The following is a 21,247-nucleotide window of genomic DNA, read 5'->3' on the forward strand; positions in this document are numbered from 1 at the left end:
GTGGTTGCCAGAGGTAGAGAGGGGAAGGGATGGGCAAAATGAGGGAAGGTGGTCAAAAGGGACAAACTTCCAGTTACAAAATAAATAAGTTCTGGGGATTTACTGCACACAGCATGGTGACTATAGTTAATAATATTGCATTACATATTTGAAAGTTGCTAAAAGAATAGGTCTTAAAAGTTCTCGTCACCAGGCAGAAAATAACATGTAACTATGTAAGGTGATAAATGTTACCTAGACTTATTGTGGTGATCATTTCACAATACATACATGCATCAAACCATTATATTATATATCCGGAACTAATGCAACACTATATATCAACTATATTTCAATAAAAAAAAAAAAACAAATTTAAGTCAAGTAGATAAGCTGAGAAAAGCTTAAGTTACAGAACTATAAAGCAACTGAGAAGACCTAAAAGTAAGAAAAACAAAGCTTTCCCTGCTGTTCATATAAATCACTACATTACTGAACAAAATAAGCAGTGAGAAACATAATCTTACTGGTTGGTTACATTTAACACTATATTCTTGAGTATTTAACTTATGGTAAGCCTTTGATACAGCCACCATTAATCTGTAAAACCAAGTTCTGCTTCATAGCGTCCAAAGAAATCTCTGAAGGAAATGAACATCCTAATGCATTTCTGAAACTCATTACCCAGATGCCCTGCCCCTTACTCAGAAAATCAAAAACTGGGTTCGCTCAGAAGAATTATAATAATGATATCAGTAGTAGTGGTAGTTATTGGAGTAGTAATAATGGTACTATTAAAGGCCATGTCTTACTGAATACTTACACATGCTTACACTTTTCATACTTTTCATAATTCATCTAATTTTCACAACTGTAAGAGGTAGATACTTTTAATATGCTCATTTTAGAAATTGGATTAAGATAAATGGAGGTGCCCAACGTTATGAATCAAATAAGTGACAGAGCAGATGTAGGCCCAGGCCCTTTGGCTCAAGGCCTTCTTAATGTCTACAATGTACTTCTTTAACCACCTTACAACACAGATGCTAAAAGAAAGGTAAGGCAGCCAGCCCTCTGTTCACTCATGGTAACTACTCAGTAATCCCATCAGTTATGCTTCCCTTTCTCCTCTAAATGCTCTTTAAGTTCTTTTCAACTCCTAGATCCATAATGAAAGTGCTTCTTCTCTCCTCCCTTCCAATTCACCTTTATTACTTGCCCATTGGAAAAGTTAACAAAAGCTAAGAAGAAAAACTCCTAATAATTGATTCTGCTACTTTTAAGATGAAAAGTCAGCAGGAAAGTAGGATGAAATTAATAGTTAAACTGAACTTTATGGACAGTAGGTAATAATAATTACCCTTGACCAGATTAGTGACAAAAGTATATACAAATTCTTATGTAACCACAAACCATACACTTTTAACAAAGATTAGGCAGAGCTATTTCATTTTCTTTTTTTTTTTTTTAAATGTGTATTTAAGAGAGAGAGACAAAGTGCGAGCAGGGGAGGGTCAGGGAGAGAGGGAGACACAATCTGAAGCAGGCTCCAGGCTCTGAGCTGTCAGCACAGAGCCCGACACGGGGCTCAAGTTCATGAACCATGAGATCATGACCTGAGCCAAAGTCGGATGCTTAACCGACTAAGCCACCGAGGCGCCCCAGAGCTATTTCATTTTCAAAAACCCTGAGTCATATAAAATAGAGGCAAGCAGCATTAGTAAAACTGTTAATACTAAAAAGATATATGGTTTTTAATGCTTTGTTTTATATTAATACGTGGGGACAACTACATTGTATGAATAACCAACTAGTAATAAAATGTTTCACTTTGAAAAACTATGAGCACAACTAGGCAATGCCCAGTTTTCTGAATGTAGAATTTGAAAGCAATGTAAATCACTAATTATATCATCATAAAAGGAGATGGAGAAACCTAAATAGGATGGTAGGAAACAAGCAAGGTCACTTGTAAAAAAATTCAAAGAATAAAACTGCAAAGAATCTAAGTGTTTTCTAAAAAACATTGCATTGTAAATATGTTCTTGTTTAAAAAAAATCTCTACTATTTCCGGTAGTGGCAGTTCGAGGGGCCAAAGCAAGATGGAACAAAGTCAGAGTGGTGGTTATGGCCCTGGAGGTGGCGAGCAGGATGACAAGGACAAGAAAAAGAAGTACGAACCTCCTGTACAAACCAGAGTGGGGGAAAAAGAAGAAGAAAACAAAGGGACCAGATGCTGCCAGCAAGCTGCCACTGGTGACACCTCACACTCAGCGCTGCTTAAAATTACTGAAGTTAGAATTAGACTATCTTCTCATGGAAGAAGAATTCATTAGAAATCAGGAACAAATGAAGCCTTTAGAAGAAAAGCAAGAGGAGGAAAGATCAAAGGTGGATGATCTGAGGGGGACCCCAATGTCGGTAGGAACGTTGGAAGAGATCATTGATGACAATCATGCCATCATGTCCACATCTGTGGGCTCAGAACACTACGTCAGCATTCTTTCCTTTGTAGACCAGGACCTGCTGGAGCCAGGCTGCTCAGTCCTGCTCAACCACAAGGTACGTGCCGTCACAGGGGGTACTCATGGATGACACGGATCCCTTGGTCACGGTGATGAAAGTAGAAAAGGCTCCCCAGGAAACCTATGCTGATATTGGGGGCTTGGACAACCAAATCCAGGAAATTAAGTAATCTGTGGAGCTTCCTCTCACTCATCCTGAATATTATGAAGAGATGGGTATAAAGCCCCCAAAAGGGGTCATTCTCTATGGACCACCTGGCACAAGTAAAACCTTATTAGCCACAGCAGTAGCAAACCAAACCTCAGCCACTTTCCTAAGAGTGGTTGGCTCTGAACTTATTCAGAAGTACATAGGTGATGGGCCCAAACTCGTTCAGGAGTTATTTTGAGTTGCAGAAGAACATGCGCCATCCATCATGTTTATTGATGAAATTGATGCCATTGGAACAAAAAGATATGATTCAAATTCCGGTGGTGAAAGAGAAATCCAACAAACAAGGATGGAACTGTTGAACCAGCTGGATTGATTTGATTCAAGGGGTGACGTGAAAGTTATCATGGCCACAAACTGAATAGAAACTTTGGATCCAGCACTTATCAGACCAGTCCACATTGACAGGAAAATTGAGTTCCCCCTGCCTGATGAAAAGACTAAGAGGCACATCTTTCAGATCCACACAAGCAGGATGACGCTGGCCAATGATGTGACCCTACACGACTTGATAATGGCTAAAGATGACCTCCTGGGGACGACATCAAGGTGATCTGTACAGAAGCTGGTCTGATGGCCTTGAGAGAACGCAGAATGAAAGTAACAAATGAAGACTTCATAAAATCTAAAGAAAATGTTTTTTTTTTAATTTTTTTTTTTTAACATTTATTTATTTTTGAGACAGAGAGAGACAGAGCATGAACGGAGGAGGGGCAGAGAGAGAGGGAGACACAGAATCGGAAGCAGGCTCCAGGCTCTGAGCCATCAGCCCAGAACACGACGCAGGGCTCGAACTCATGGACCGCGAGATCGTGACCGGAGCTGAAGTCGGACGCTTAACCGACTGAGCCACCCAGGCGCCCCAAGAAAATGTTCTTTATAAAAAACAAGAAAGCACCCCTGAAGGCCTCGACTTGTAAGCGACCACATCTGCCTCCAAGGAAATAGTTGGGAGCGTCCCGAATCCTCAGAGGTATGAGGCTGGGAAGCCACCCAGAGAAACCCACGTTCCAGTTGATCTCTCTTAGCAAAACCTCCCGTGTCCTTTTTTGAGCATGCTGTGTAGGGTGCCCACCAGGCTGCCTTCATGTGTTGGCCACATGCAGTGCTCTCCCCCCAATAAAGTGAGCTCCTCCTCAGTTCAAAAAAAAAAAAAAAAACAAAAAATCTCTACTTTGTAAACCTTTTATTACATCAAGACAATATTTAAAAAGTAAAATAGCAGCATTTACTTGAATGTTTTTATTTTATTCAAATTTTTTTTCTGTCCAGCTCTCAGACAGAAGTTTAAAACATTAATACATGGTCAAATTTATATTAATATTTATATTAACAGATAAAAACTAAAATCTATACATTTACTGACAAATAAAGGAAGCATATGATGTACAGTAAGGTATCAATGAACTAGAGCCCAATTAGATCCTAAAATTATCAAAAGTGTTTAGGTTTTCCTCCTTCCCATTACCCACAAACACATACTTATACACACATACACAGAAACGGGAAAAAACAACCCAACTCAAGAAAATAAGATCTTACTACCAGAAGCAAGCTAAATCACAAACCAGTGTATATACTCTCCAGTCTCTCATACAACAATGTCCAATGAGAATATTCAGAGTTTCCAAGACACTGCAAGATCCCCAACAAAACCCTCAGTTGTGATTAAAACATTATACTTAGCAACAAGACAGTCACAATTACAACGATTTGCAAGGACCTCAATAAGGTCAAACTTCAATTAGCCAGAACACACAACAGCCAAAGTAAATTAAATTCCTCAATCTGTTCTTTGAGCATTCCAATCAAGAGTTCTTTCATGCTTTTAATGCCCTAATTTTTGGACAATGAAGGAGGAAAGCTACTGAACAGATGGGTTAGGAGTCTGTTTATTCAAATATACTCCAAAGGTAGATTTGCTTTTTAAAAAATCACATTCTATCAAATGGCAGGCTAAAAATAACTGGGATAATAGGAAAAATAGAGCTGGGTCAGACCCCTGAGAAACTATACAACTTTGTCAACCAGGGCACTGACAAAAACATTAACTGGTACCTGGGAAGGTAACTCAGACTGCCCAGGCAGGTAGTTTAATTTGGCTGGAAGCTGCCACAAGGATATAAAAACACATCAAAACAAGGCTGGAAGTATTCAACCAATAAAGATAAAAATGGAACTCTAAGCCAGCAGGGGTGCTATTCAGGGGGCCACCCATTAATAGGGAGCCGCACTAAACAGAAGTAGACATCTCTGTGAAGAAAACCCCAGGTACAAACACTCATATTTAATGTTCTCCAATTAGAGCTAAAAGTCTTCATACTGGCAGTACAGCAGCAAAGCTTAGGGCTATTTCCTTTCCCCTATAAACTGTAACAGCTCCTCCCCCACCCCATTACTCTGGTTCCCTTTGCCTAGGAAGAACATTCCACATGAAGCAATGTAATTTTGTGTTCAACTGACATAATTCTCCAATTTCCAACACGTTTCAGCAAATCTGCATAAATAAAAAGATTATTCTTTAAATAAGTATGCAAAAGGAAGGCTAGATATCCTTTTATGATCCATTTTCTTTTGACCATTTTTCTATTGGCACACTGGCCCTTTTCTTTTGGATTTACATAAGCCTTATAAATTATAAAAGTTAGCCATCTGCCAAATGTGTAACAAATGTTTTTTTTCCCAATTTATCATTTAATTTTATGCTGGGGTTCATGGGTTGGGGTGGGGAGGGGAGACTTTTAATGGTTTAAACTCTTATGTCAATGGATTCATTTTTTCTAGTTCTTGAGATTTAATGCCCTGCTTATAGACTACCCACTCCAGTGTTATAAATAAATTCAAGACTATTTTATTCAAGTACATTTATGTTTTGTATTTTTTACATTCAGATCTTTGATTTATTTCAATTTTTAGCATAACATTTGATGTAGATTTTCAGGTTGGTGGTTTTGTCCACAAATGTCTAATAATTTTTTTGTATTTCCACCTATTTTTTTTGCACCGAGTTGAACAGCAACTTTATATTATAAAACATCAAATATATTTACATTGGCCCTCTTTTCTGTTGCCTTGATCAGTGTGGCTGGAGGCTATGACAGGAGATGTTTAAAATGCAAAAACAGAGTAGAAATGCTAGAAACAATTAAAACAGTGTGGAGAGGTGTTGTTTAAATAATGCAGCTTCCTAATATTTTAATTTTAATACCTGATGGTACTCCTCCCCAACCCAATCATCTTTTTCAGAAATTTTACCAAGTACAAAAACAAAAAATTATAGTATCCATCCAAAAGGAAGAAAAGAACTCTTAAAGGAAGCTAGAAGGAAAATGGAGATATTTCTTTTGGAGTCAGGGGCCTACAGGACTACCTCTTTCTGATACTACTTTAGGTTGTTTTCCAATAAACAATTCATTATCAATAAAGAATAAATATTTAAAAGAGTGGCAGGGGCACCTGGGTGGCCAGTTGGATAAGTGTCCAACTCCTGACTTTGGCCTGATCTCACAGTTCGGGAGTTCGAGCCCCGCGTCAGGCTCTGTCCTGAGAGTGCAGATGGAGCCTGCTTGGGTTTCTGTCTCCTTCTCTCCCTCTCTGCCCCTCCGATCCTTGCTGTCTATCTCTCCCTCAAAATAAATAAAAATTTTTATTTTTTAAAAAGTAAAAAGGGTGGCCAAATAAGCTACAATATAAGACTGGTAATATTTTAATCCCAAGAAGCAACAGGTCTGAATGTTTAGATTTCAAAGTACAAAGACTAAGTAATTGTTTTGCTGTAAGTTTTTCTAGAAATTCCAGCTTCCTTAATTACATAATCTCTATGTTCTACAAAAGCTTATCTAGGGGGCTTAAAAATATCAATGTACTAATCAGTAATTAAGCTGTTTTCATTCCTATGAAAGTCTTACAAACATTTTTTTAATGTTTTTCTTTATTATAGTTTCACAAAACTATAACACATGAAATCAAAAGGCTAAGTTTAGGTAAAGAGATGTAAATAGCCCACCCTAAGTAGAGTACCTTACAATTTTTTCATAAATTCTTCCAAGTACTTACTTATTAAGCAATGTATGTTATGGGAGTAACGAGAATTGTCTGGGATGGTGAAGCTGCCATCACAGATAGCAACCTGACTCTCACCAAAAGGAAGAGTGAAGAAACAAAGTTTATACAGTAAACATCCCAGGGCCTGTAAAACAAACAAGTATGAATATTGTCAGATGAAGTAATCAATCACAAGACAAGAACACAGCCCCAAACCAAAAATGAAGTATGTTATTAAACAAAAGCCTAATGTTTCTAATACTGGATCAATCCTTTCACAAATTAAACCAATTAATGGTGTAATTAAACCAATTACTGTACTTAATTTTTTTTTAATATTTAACTGTATCATTTCCATATTTTTCTCTCACATCTGTGATTAGTTGGCTGGATTAATGTTATCATGGAACTCTAGATCATGAATGATATAACTAAAATTAGAAGCAGTAGGTTCCTCTTGGGAGAAAAATTATAGTTTTCTTTCACTAGGAAAAAAAATATATTTACCACATAACTAGCATATAAATAATGAAGTCAACACAAGGCTTCTTCTAACAACATTTTTTTAATTCAATATAAAACATGTTATAAAATCCTGGGATTCAAAGTATGAGTTAGCCAGCGCAGTTAATTTTATCAAACATCAATACACTTTTATTTGAGTATTCACTTAAACACGTGACATTATTTTATATCAAAAAATTAGTTCTCTACCTTTACATATAATCCTATAATTTTTATCCTAAATATACTAATCATATTTCTACTTTGCTAATCTATATTAAAAATCACAAAGGGCTCTGTCTGCTTCACTTGCATGGCTTCATAGACAGTGCAGCACCAATAAATCTACTTGCACCAATAAATCTGACAATGAAGACAAAACACCCTAAAACGCAAATTATATTCTAAAGAGTACCATAGGAAATTCCCAGCTAAGCTGCTAACAGCTCAAACCTGAGAAGCAGTAATAAAATGTGATTTTCAGCTCAAGAAATCACTATGCTCTTATAAGAAGTGTCACCTACAAGCCTTAAGAGTGTAAAAGTTATTTCTGGGGTGCCTGTGTGATTCAGTAGGTTAAATGTCTGACTCTTGATTTTGACTCAGGTCATGATCTCACAGTTTGTGAGTTCGAGCCCCACATCGGGTTGTGCACTGTTTGTGCACAGCCCGCTTAGGATTCTCTCTCCCTCTCTGCCTCTCCTCTCAGATATTCTCTCTCTCTCTCTCTCTCTCTCTCTCTCTCTCTCTCTCTCACTGTCTCTCTCTCTCTCTCAAAATAAACTTTAAAAAAAAGTGTAAATGCTATTTCTAATTCTAAACAGACTGTAATAAAATTATCCAATAGTCAGTATACAATTATATCAGCAATACTATTGGCCTTATATCACCTCTCTTTTGTTAGATTTTCTCCACACATCAACTTATTAGCACACTCAACTAACAAACACACTACTTTTATAACCATGAAGATCACAATATGCAGAAGAACCTTTGTAAGTCTGACAATATTTACAAAACATTATTTTCAACACAGTCTTCCAACAAAGTTTAAATGCTCTATAAATTTTAATTCTAGAAGAGTAATTCTAGTAAGTTCAAAAACATTACTGTGACTAATGAAACGGTAAAGATTCTGAATGGAAATAACCAGTTCAATGTCACTTAAAAATATTTATACTGCTTTTTTCTGTAAGGCAGATGTTTTCAGCATTTATATGTAGCAAACTGAGCTTAAGGCTTCCCTAACAGCACTTAAAAAATACTATTAATGGTGTAATATCTGCATTAAATTACACCTTTCTACTGCCCAGATGACAGTCTATGCACAAGAGATCTGCATTTTATCCAGTTTTATCTTTTCAATCAAACTTTTAATAATGTGTCTTCTGTTAGAGTAAATGTTGTGGGAATTTCCAGATAACTATGTTAGATAGCAATGCCAGTATCCTTAAAAAATATAAATCGAAAACATAAAAAACTCTGCTTCACACAGTGTGAACACAACAAGGTGTCCTAGTTTTTTCACATCAAAGGCATTTCTCTCTATCCATCTGATACAATGAGAATTGTTCAAGAAACGGGAGGGTAAAAATGACCTGATTTTGAAGGCTTCGAATACCATCATCTTCAATTTTCCTCATTAAAAGATAACATGAAGCATCTCTCACTGAATTTCCTAATGCTTATAAAATCAGCATCCCAGTTCTCAGGATAAAAATAACCTACAATGGAAACTTCCAAGCAAAAAAAAAAAAAAAAAAATTCGCCAAAATATAAAGTGCTAAGTGAATATTTTAACCTCAGTATGATAACTCCCTGAATCAGTACTTTGCTGAAATAGAAACACAATCTCTGACCAACATGAATTGAATAATTTTTCTAGTTATTCTTTCATTCACACCTAAAATGTTGCAAGATACTTCTGTTTCACCTGAGTGAATACAAGAAAAAAAATGGCATTATGAAAATTAAAATTCTACTTCTGTCAAGCATATAAACACAGATTCTATTTTCTGATTATTTGCTTCTTTTTTCATTTTCTTTGAGTAATCTATTTGTAACCCCATAGCTATACTTATAATTTAAGTTCTATAATTATCCATTATAGAAATATTACCCCATATCCTAATCTATAAATGGTATAAATTTTAAATTTATCACAATTTAGTATGCTGCCTGGCACACATATAAAGTCTAATGAAAAAATGAATTAAAAAAAGGATTCTCTCCTTTTTGTTAAGATATGGGGTAACAATCATGTACTTAGAGACTAATTATCTTTTCATTCAAGCCTTGATAATATCCAAACAGTAGTTAAGCTATGATGTCTGTTGTTTCCTCTGCTGTTGAAATACTCTTTTAGGTAACATGGATTTCAAAAGCAGTCACAAAATTAGATTAGGAAAAACTTCCACAATCACCTCTTCTAATACCTTCATTTTATAAATTAAAACCTGATTGGATGTGCTTTCTACATTATACTATAAACCATTTACTATAAGCCATTTAATGTTAATGCTGAGAAAAAGCAAACTGAATTTGAATTACAAGCTGGTAATCTATAAGCAGTATCAAATCAAACTTATCCATTGAGTCAACTATGTATATGGTTAAAAAGTACCACAAGATTTAAGAATCACTGGTTAAAAAAAAAAAAAAAAGGGTACATTATGACAGATGAAAAGATATCAAAGATACTCTTTTTTTTTTTATTACCTTGCTAGAATATTTAGTATCCCAACCCCTACAGGAGGAGGTCAAGAGAAGAGAACCAAGGAGATATTCATTTGGTTTCACACATTATGCTTGACTACTTTCTAAATTATTATGCTTTTAAAATAAACATGATTTTTTTTTTTGTAAAATCTAGAAGTATTTCCAATGGAATTTTTTTTCTACAACCTTAATACGGTCACTAGTGGTAGATATGGCTAATCCTTGTTGAATTTAAATGAATTCACATTTAAAATAGAGTTTCTTGCTAATTTATGAAACAAAGCCAAAATATATTCCCTTATGAAACAAGTTCTAAAAAAGTATATGCATTCTAACAAAAAGTTCAATTATATAAAATATGATCAATCTTAATAATGCAATCCAGATATACGGTTGACCCTTGAACAACACAGGGGTTAGAGGAGTCAATACCCATGCAGTTGAAAATCCATGTGTAACTTTTGATTCCCCTAAAACTACTGATAATCTACTGTGAAGCCTTATCAATAACATACATAGTCGATTAACACATATTTTAATATGTATTATATACTGTACTCTTACAATAATATGTAACTTTTTCTTAATTTTTTCAGTATTTCTAGGCTGCCTGGTTCACCTGCAAGTTTTTTCAGATCTGTTGCAAATCTCCAAAAGGTTTCCCAATATATTTATTTTTAAAAATCTGCATATTAGAGCACCTAAGTAAGCTTCTGACTCTTGATTTTGGCTCAGATCATGATCTCAGGGTTCACACTGACAGTGCACTGACAGTGAGGTACCCTGCTAAGTATTCAGTCTCTCACCCTCTCTCTCTGTCCCTCCCCTGCTCCCGCTCTCCCTCTCTCGCTCTCAAAATAAGTAAACTTAAAAAAAAAATCAAAATCTGCAAATTAAGTTCAAATCATGTTGTTCAAGGGCCAACTGAATATGCTAAGATCGATCTTCAATATGTAGAAATTAGTCAATGGCTTGATTTTAATTAGAAAAAAATTGACTCATGTTAGTTTCCATTAAAAAGATCTTAAAACTATTTCTAAGAATTACTTAAGATTTATGACCAGCTTTTCCATACTGCACTCAATCAAAATTACACTCAATCAAAACATGTTTACATTCATATGTAATATAAATTCTAAAAAATACTGTGGCAAAGAGTTACATTATATGGAAGTCCCTTATTTGCTTTTTTATACCTAAGCTTTCCATTTCAGGATTAAAAAAGATAAAATGTTCTATTTATTTTCTTCTTCTGTATAAGAATATACCACTTTCTTCTACTTATTATAAAATACCTTTGGGGTAACAGGGGGAAAATAACCAACTGAACTCAGATTTTTTTTTTTTAATTTGGTTAGAGAAAATGTTAGCCTTTCTTGGCCTTACCCAGATATCAGCCTTGGTGGTGATGGGTTTCCCTCCATAAAGGTTGATCATTTCAGGGGCTCTGTATGACAGAGTTGTATACCTGGCAGTAAATAAGTGAAATGGAGTGGAGATATAAAAAAAAAAAAAAAAAAAAAATATATATATATATATATATATAGATACTACATTGTTTCTACATAAAATGCTACAGAAAACTTTTAGATTCAATAACATTATATAGAAATAATACTATTTTTAAAAAGCTCATTAAAAGTCCATCAAGATTTAACAATACAAAGCATCTATACATGTTTTATTCAACAAATGCGACAGCATCTCTAATGATATAAAAACTTAATTTTAATTAAAAATCTGAAATAAAGACAATGGATTGAAAATATAGTTTTCCTTGAATTTGTTTTAAATAATATAATTAGACTCTAAAACTACCCTAATCAAAATACTTTAGTCCATTAATTTAAAAACAAAATGTCAACCCACTCAAAAAATTATGTTTATTAAGGAGTTTGTTTTTATGGACTCTAACATAATTCCCGGCACACAGTAGTAAATCTCCTCTAGGTCTGTTTTTATCACTGTTGTTTTAAAAGTAATCTAGTTGCCATCATTCTAACTACATTAATTAAGAACACTTCTAGAACTGACTGCCATCATAAGCTATTTGGAATTAAAAGACACTGAATAAATCTTTACCAACATAAAAACTCTAAATCCATTATGAACAGAATATTTTAATAAAGTAGTACTCAATCTCATAGCAGAAATTATTGCACTTTGGAAGGACTACCTATATCATGGCATAATTTAATTTTGAGTGGTGATATGTTTCATTTTGTATGAAACATCTTAAGGCTCAACATCCTATCATCTTACTTTTTCGAAATTACTGACTGGTGAGAAATTCTGAATGACAACACTATGAGGAGCAACCTGCAAAACCAAAATACAAACTGCACGAGGACAGAACTTCTGTTCACTGCTATACTGCAGCACCAACAATGGTGTCCACTGCATGGTAGGCCCTGAATAAACACCTGTTAACTAAATAAATGGTTAGACCATTACCTCCTCAACTGAGCCACAAAGCACAAGAATTCCTCATGAGCCTGCACTCATCACTACTACAAAATTCTACTGAACCTTAAGATCTCAGCAGTAAGAATGAAAATTCTTCAGCAGTAAGAATGAAAAGAATGAAATGAAAATTTCAGCAAGTCAGAGATCCTAAAGCAGTTATAAATAACAACCAAATAATTTTTAAATTATATATATACATACATACATATATACATACACATATATGTGTGTATATATGTATATATACATACATACATATATACACACACACACACATACATATGTATACAAACATATATCCCCAAAAAGCCAATTCAGTGATTTGTTCTTGTGTTCTTCAGGACATTTATATGTTTACTAAGGAGTTAATTTTTATGGAATCTAACATAATCACCATAGGCTATATTTCCTGAGTAGAAATACATGGTCTAGAAACCCACTGTGTTATACAAATGGGCCAGGGAAAGATCAACTCTCCTTGATTTCTTTCAAAATGCATACTGCAGTTCAAATGATAGCTGTTAGTCTTAAACAAATGAGAAACTGTGAAGAAGAAAGGAGACCAAGAAAAAACAACTACTCAGAAATTCCTATTCTGACAGACCTTTGTGCATTCTGTATCATTTTATTAAGGTAATATAAGATTTACCTAAGATTTATAAACAGTTCTATTTTCTAAATGAGAAAACAGAAAAGGGAAAGGTCTTTATAGATACTCTAGCAACCACAGAAAGTATAAAACTAAGAAAAATAGAGGATATATGACATATTTCTACCAGAGAGCTTTCCAATACACTATTACAAAGTAACACGTTTTCCAGAGTTTTCATTGCATTAACAAGTCAATCTTCTTCATCTTAAACATAAAGTAAAAGCTTACTTTTCAAATAATTTATTATCTTCCTAATAAGAACAAGTCCTCAGTATCAGTAAAAACACAATGTTTAACTAAACTCAATAATCACTTAAAACTCCCTTTAATAATTCCACAAATTACTCAAACTTAATAAATTTCTTGATAAATACATTTACAATGTACATGAAAAACTTGTACCTATGATAAAATATATTTACTACTGAGCTACAGCAGACATAAATTAACCAATGTCTATGGCACAGAAATATTTCAAAGAAATCTATAAATGAAATACCTAAAATCTGTATTAGCAAATCTGGTCCACAGACTTAAGTTACCTAAAATTCCCATGAGACAAAGCACAATAAAGATAGAAACTTACTTTTTAATTTCTTCTTCTACTAGATTAACTCCATCTTTTTGAGGATTAAGAAACTTATTCGTGGCACTGCCAAAGTCACAAAGTACATAGTTTCCACTATCATTCAACAAAATATTTTCTACCTTCAGAAAAAATAAATAATTAGTAGTATTTTCAAAGTGAAAATTATACTTTCATAACCATGTTTTTACAAAATAAACACAAGGTTTGTGCCATATATACAGAGAGAAAGACATAAGATAAATCGTGAGAAAGGCCAAATCAATCAGACCAAAAATACACCTGACAATGTCTACTGTTTCTCCTACTGAGAACAGAGAAGTGCTCCTCCCATCCCAGGATGATTTTTGCAGGGGTCTATAAGCCCTAAATCCTTTTAAACCTCTTCTATGAAAAAGAAGAACTAGTAGCAGTTGAAGTCTAGACTGTACCTCCATTTTTCATTCTGACACTTCAGCTTATCTATAGACAAGTAACAAAAACCATTAAACTTCTACCTCTGGTTGACTCCCAATTCCATTTTTATCTAAAATGCTGCACTAACAAAACACAGTTTTGACTTTATGTGTTAACTTGGAGATCAGAGTTGTAGCAACCTGAATACATGACATGCACAGGAGAGTGTGGGCTCACATCCCAACTCTGCAATTTGCTACCATATGTCCCCTTAGACAATATGCTGAACTACTCTTGTGCTTTGATTTCCTTATCTACAAAATGGGGACGCTGACAGTATCTGTTACATGGAATTGTTGTAAAAATCGTATGAGTTAAAACACGTAAAGAGTTAGAAGAGTGGCTGAAATAAAGTAAGCACTCAATAAATGATACTATTATTATTACATTTTCCCCCATAACATTTTCTACCTTTATAATGCAGTCTTAGATGAGCTATTCAATTGCTCTCCACTCTACCAAAATACTCACATTACAGTTTGTTTTTCTTCTATATTTCATATTTAGTCAACTTTTTAAAAGATTTATACACAACAAAGATTTGTACATCTACTTAAAACAAACATAGGTTTGCATAAATTTACACAAGTAAAACGAACTAAGCATATGAAACAGGGCCTATATAAAAGTATGCAGTTCAAAGTCTTTTCTGGCTTTAAATCAAGAAGACTCAACTGGAAACATCAACTTAATATGAAAAAGGTTTACAAGCCAAAAAAGCATAAAAAGACATACCAAAGTATTAGGGAAAATGTAAAAGCTGCATATTCAGAAGAACTGAAATGAACTACAATCATTATCCAAATTAAAGGACAGATGTCTTCAGTTGTACATTTCAATCTTTGCCTAATTTGTAACCTGTTACACCGTAGGTTGCCCTAGATGACACTTTCATGGTTAACAATCTATATTCTACGTGACATCTTCTATTTTCTTGTATCCTAGGGGGATTTTATTATCACCTTTCATAAATTTCGTATAATCAGTCAGAATTGGGATTCATCCAATCACTAAATATTACTGAGACCTTGGCTATGTGCCAAGGTCTAAATACTAAATACTTGGATAGGAGAACCTAGCTGGCTCAGTCAGTTAAGCGTCTGACTTCGGCTCAGATCATGATCTCACAGTTTGTGAGTTCAAGTCCCGTGTAGGGCACTGGGCTGACAGCTCAGAGCCTGGAGCCTGCTTCGGAGTCTGTATCTCCTTCAATCTCTCTGCCCCTCCCCTGCTCATGCTCTGTCTCTCTGTCTGTCTCTCTCTCTCTCTCCTTCAAAACTAAATAAGCATTAAAAAAAAAAAAATCCCTGCCCACATGGAGCTTACATGCTAGTGGAAGAGAACAGAAAGTAAACAATCGGCACAATACTATAAGGTGCAAGACTGAACAAATGGAGAAAGTTAATCTGAGTAGACTTGAAGCAATGTGAAAAATTAGCCATGAGATATTTGGGTATAGCGCATTTCTGGAAGAGAAGTTTTTGTAATCTTAGGGCTTGTGGGCATCTAAGAGGAAACCTATGATTTTTAAATGGTATGTGTAATGATACCTTGAGCACTATGACACTGGGAATATTCAAATCCTTTTGGGGGACCTTTTCCAATGTAACAAGTGGGTGCCATATACAAGAGATCAGACTCCACAAAAAGGTAAGATAAAATGACCTTAAAGAAAACCACCTAAATATAGTAAATGATAGAAAACGATGGTAAATGGTAAATAACTGAGTACAGCGACCCATTCATGCTTGCCTCCAAAATCTCTGCAAAATACCCTGACACCTAATATGGGTTATAGGAAATAGGAGGAGAGCAGAACTGGACAGAATCATGTGGAGGGACATTCAACCTGCATCAATGACGTTCACATTTTTGCTCACATGAAACCTTTTTAAGAAGCCTACTATGTACAACAGACGCAGAGGGAGGGCCATAAAAATCTACTTCTACAGCCATACTAGAAACCCTCAGGGTCATGGAAAACACAATTTCTAGTCTATAGTCTTTACACGGCCTCAGGAAATGAACCTGGGACAGAGAGATCCTTTCAGTGCTGGTAATAAAAACTGGTATAGGGGCACCTGGGTGGCGCAGTCGGTTGAGCGTCCGACTTCAGCCAGGTCACGATCTCGCGGTCCGTGAGTTCGAGCCCCGCGTCAGGTTCTGGGCTGACAGCTCAGAGCCTGGAGCCTGTTTCCGATTCTGTGTCTCCCTCTCTCTCTGCCCCTCCCCAGTTCATGCTCTGTCTCTCTCTGTCCCAAAAATAAATAAACGTTGAAAAAAAAAAAATTAAAAAAAAAAAAAACTGGTATAGAGGAAGACAGTAGTCCAAGAACATTTTAATGCTAAAGTTCAAAATGTATTAATCCATAAGTAGTCTAAAATTCATACCTTCAGATCCCGGTGAATTATTGGAGTCTTACACTGATGCAATCTTGCAACAGCTTCACAGGTATCACAGAATATCTGTAACACTTCTGCTTCCGTAAAACCTGTCTGCAGCTTCTTATTCATCTGATTCACTACTTGCCCAGCTAACCAAAAAAGTAATTTTGGGAAGACATGTTTTTAGTAAATGAAGACTACCACAAAGAAATTAAGAAATGCCTTTATGGTCTCAAGTAAAGGGGAACTGGCTTTTTCATAATGCTCATGGAAGGATGCTTCCTGTACCATATCATATTGATTCAATAACATACATTTTTCATACTTTACATCTCTGAAATAAAAACATCTTAAGATAGATGATGTTCTGCTAATGCTATTGGCCTTTTTTCAAGATTTTAATTAACATCTATGAAATCAAAGTATGCTTTATAATTGACGGCATCATAGATTTGAAGAAACAGTTATTCAATACTATGCTAGCTATTAGATAAACAATTGTGAGCAAAAATAAAGTTTATATTATCATGGAATTTATCAATTAAAGGCAGAGGTAAACATTAAGCAATTACATAAACACATATAATTATGTACAATAAGGCTAATATGAGAGAAACCTAAATTTAAATTGGCAAAGGAGGATGGGGAGGGGAGGGTGTCAGATGAGGTCTATCTGAGGAAGTGATATTTATGGTGAGACTGTAGCATGATTAGGAACTGACCAGGCAGAGATCTGCGAGAAAAGCACGCTAGCAACAGCAAGCAGTACGTCCAAAGGCCTCCATTTTGGAAAAGAGCTTAATAATTTTGATTAACTTAAAGCCAATGTAGGTATGTATGGTCCAAAAATCAGAGAAAAGGTAAAGTGATATGAGACTGACATATGACAGACAGCCATCAGCCATATTTTAGATTTTATCTTGAGAACCAGGGACTTCCTGATCTTTTTTTTTTTAATGTTTCTTTATCTTGAGAGAGAGTGTGCGCAAACACACGTGAGCAGAGAAAAGGCAGAAAGAGAGGAGGAAAGTGAACCCCAAGCAGGCTCCATGCTGTCAGTGCAAAGCCTGATGCAGGTTCGATCTCACATTAAGACCTGAGCAGAAATCAAGAGTTGGACACTTAATCAACTGAGCCACCCAGGTGCCCACTCCAGATCTAACTTTTAAAAGGATCTTCTTGACTGGGGGGTAGGGGAAATCACAAGAGTGGAAATGGACAGATGGGTTAAGAGGCTAATGCTCTAATTCAGGTAAAAGGCAACAGGCAGAATAACTTACTAAAATCAAACAGTCATACCAATGAGCCCTGAGAGGATGATTATATATTGCATATACCACAATAATGGATAGTCTAGTGACAATTCTAAATTATTAAGAAAAAGTTGACCACCATTGAAGGACACAAGAAACACAAATAATTAGGGGCACCTGCGTGGCTCAGTCAGTTAGGTGTTCAACTTCAGCTCATGATCTCACGGTTCATGAGTTTAAGCCCCGCGTCAGGCTCTGTGCTGACAGCACAGTCTGGAGCCTGCTTCACATTCTGTGTCTCCTCTCTCTCTTCCCTCCCCTGTTTGTGCGCCCTCTCTTTCTCTCTCTCTTTCAAAAGTAAATAAATAAACATTAAAAAAATTTTTTTAAAGAAAAGTAATTCAGAAAGCATTGTAATGAAAATTAAGTTTGGGAATTTAAAAAGGCAAACTTATGTTAACTTGAAACCTTCCTTTAACAAGGTTGGACAAATGAATGTTTGCTACTTTGTAATCTGCAAGAAGGTGTATATACACCTGTTCATTTAATACTACTCTCTAAACAGCATTCTCATGTATTTCCTATAATAGCAGAAAACTTTAAAGCAGAAAAAATACCAAATTTTATCTATCAATCCCCAATTTCAGAACACTAAAGTATATTTGATTGTAATTTGTTCAGGACACCTCAAGATACCTGACCAGGCAGGAATTTCCCCCATCCTCTTGTGTGTTAGACACTGAACTTGTTTTAAACAAAAATTAAACAGGATAAAAAGTGTTTTATTGATGCTCATTCACATTCTTGAAATATGTCACAGCTAAAGATATCATAATCTTAAACTCATTCTACGTCTTCCTAACTTGTAATGTTGTAATGAGTAGAAAAAAATTTGAACAAATGTTAATCTCCTTTCTCGCATTCAGAGATCTTGAATCACGAAACGCAAGTCCCCAGAAAAACCTAAGAGCTGTAACTGAGCTGCATTTCAAATGTAGAAATAAGTAAAATTTCATTATTCAAAATCAAAGTCTTCTGAAGATTAAAGTAAAGGTTATTCTAATGAAAAACAAACAAACAAACAAATCAGGGGCACCTGGGTGGCTCAGTCGGTTAAGCTCAGATCATGACCTCGCGGTTCGTGAGTTCGGGCCCAGCATCAGGCTCAGTGCTGACAGCTCAGAGCCTGGCGCCTGCTTTGGATTCTGTCTCCTTAGCTTGCTGCCCCTCTCTCCCTCCCTCTTTCTCTCTCTATTTCTCAAAAATAAATAAAAAATAAAACATTAAAAAAATTTTTTGAAAAACGAAAAAAAAATCAGATTCAGAAGTCAAACGATGTATACTGAAAATCTTTTCAAACAGGATGCATATAACTCTCAAATCTTTCCATATTTTTCAAACAGTATCATTTCCTAAACAAAAGCTTTTACACTCTGACCAATTTCACCATTAAAATGGAAAATTCAACATTTTTCCAACCACTTAGTCATCCAACAACCTTCTGTAAAGTGCAATCTTACATTCCACTTTAATTTTTACATGACTTGGGTTTTTTTAATAAGGTAATTAAATTTTATCTGTAGTAGATTGCACCACTGGCCCCAAATCTTCAACCCTCACTTTATCCCGGCCCTTTGCCATGTAACTGCACTTCCTCCCAATAAATGGAGCAGAGAGAATACCTTGCTCTTTGATGTGGGCTCAGCCATATGACTGACTTTGGCTGAAAGAATAACGCAGAAGTGGCAGTGTGCCAATCCCAAGCCTAAGCCTTAAGAGACCTCACATCTTCCACTTGCCCTCTTGTATTTCTATTATCTCTATGAGAAAAACATCCCCCAAATAAGCTTCTAGTGCCAGGGAAAAGGATGAGAAACCTGAAACAGAGCCACTCCAACTAATCCCAGCAAACCCACTGGCATGTGAACAAGCCCAACTAAAACGAACAGTGTCATTCCACCAAGCTCAGTCTACAACAAGTGACCCACTGATACACAAGCATTAATAAATGACTGTTGTTTTATGCTGTTGAGTTTGGGGATGTTTTGTTATAAAGCAAAAGCTAACAGGTATGTTATCCGTGGGAATTTCTATAAAACACCTCCAAAACAAAAAGCTCCTTTCATTAAATAATGGAAATATATTCAAAAGACCAACTCTGATTTCTGGACGTCTGGTACCTAAAGCCTGTAATTAATCTCTCTTTAACTTATACACAAGAATATTAACAAATTTAGCAGTGTCAAATCATGAACCCACAAAAATCTAACATTTCACAAAAGATGGCTGTAACAAATTGATACCTCTAACCGTGATGGTGCATATCGGCTATACAATGCATTCCTCTACTTCCTACACAGTTTCATCCCTTACAAAATCAAAACCAATGTACCTGATTTTTATTCATAACACTGACTGCCTTACAAAAGTACCTTCATTCTTAAACAATTTTATGTAATACAATCAGCTTTTATAGAAGTAAGGGGAAAGGAATTACTCTCCCATTCTCTACTCTGCAACTCACTCTTCCCCCATGAAAAGAAAAAGAATTTATCTAACTGATTCATGTGAGAAAAAGGAATTGAGTATGCCCTATTCAAATCCTCTGGATTCCTTCTCTGGGATATAAAGCCCACTCAGAGGGTACATTCTCATCTATAGTGCATGCAGTACGTTTAGCTGGTAAAACATTTGAAGGAAACTTCTAACATAAAAAAGGTGTAATAACAAGAGAAAAATTCAGGAAAACAAAAACACAAAGAACAGAAGAAAACTCTTTTTTAAAAACTGTAATTAAGGGGCGCTTGGGTGGCGCAGTCGGTTAAGCGTCCGACTTCAGCCAGGTCACGATCTCGCGGTCCATGAGTTCGAGCCCCGCGTCAGGCTCTGGGCTGATGGCTCAGAGACTGGAGCCTGTTTCCGATTCTGTGTCTCCCTCTCTCTCTGCCCCTCCCCCGTTCATGCTCTGTCTCTCTCTGTCTCAAAAATAAATAAACGTTGAAAAAAAAATTAAAAAAAAAAAACTGTAATTAATAACTGCAGACAACAAATGACTTGCATCTAAAACAAGAGCAAAGTGCATTTTAACAAAGAACAGCATTGAGAGAATAAGAGTTCTTGGAAATTAAAAATAAATAGCAGAAATACAAAATTCTATAGAGGAGCTAAAAGATACATTTAAGGAACTCCCAACACAATTAGAATTTTTAAAAAGAGAAGACAAAGAGAGGAACAGAGAAAATGAAAGAGAAAAAAACTGAGTCCCAGCAATAAAGATAGCAAAACTGACCCATAACCAAGGCAGATATACCTAAGATTTTAGAATGCTAGAGCTAAAGCAAAGATTCTAAGTGTCCACGGGAAAAAAAAGAGGTCACGTTAAAAAAAGTGAAGAATCATAATGCATGAGATTTCTCAATAGTAACAACTAGGAGAAAAATGAGATAATGCCTTCAAAATTCTTAGCC

General features: G+C 35.4%; 1 protein-coding gene, 1 long non-coding RNA gene and 1 pseudogene across 4 annotated transcripts in view; 2 read left to right on the forward strand and 1 right to left on the reverse strand.

Moving 5' to 3' along the window:
- Positions 1-21,247, reverse strand: part of BMP2K (BMP2 inducible kinase) — a 124,126-nt gene that overhangs the window by 49,432 nt on the left and 53,447 nt on the right. For 2 of the 3 annotated variants that reach the window (XM_040480335.1, XM_040480321.1), the window contains exons 4-7: positions 16,534-16,676; positions 13,687-13,808; positions 11,369-11,450; positions 6,773-6,905 (exon numbers count right to left, since the gene is read on the reverse strand). In XM_040480335.1, coding sequence (XP_040336269.1) covers positions 6,773-6,905; positions 11,369-11,450; positions 13,687-13,808; positions 16,534-16,676 — 480 coding nt within the window. The remainder of the gene's footprint in view (positions 1-6,772; positions 6,906-11,368; positions 11,451-13,686; positions 13,809-16,533; positions 16,677-21,247) is intronic. The other variant, XM_040480328.1, reaches the window with a different exon arrangement.
- On the forward strand, positions 1,851-20,624 carry LOC121033777 (uncharacterized). The gene is made up of 3 exons (XR_005792110.1): positions 1,851-2,012; positions 5,658-5,661; positions 20,579-20,624. It is a non-coding gene; the product is annotated as an uncharacterized LOC121033777 (long non-coding RNA).
- LOC121033769 (26S proteasome regulatory subunit 4-like) lies at positions 2,021-3,683 on the forward strand (annotated as a pseudogene).

This window comes from Herpailurus yagouaroundi, unplaced genomic scaffold (genome assembly GCF_014898765.1).
Source record: "Herpailurus yagouaroundi ecotype Mexico unplaced genomic scaffold, PumYag 28, whole genome shotgun sequence".
Taxonomy (NCBI): Eukaryota; Metazoa; Chordata; class Mammalia; order Carnivora; family Felidae; genus Herpailurus; species Herpailurus yagouaroundi.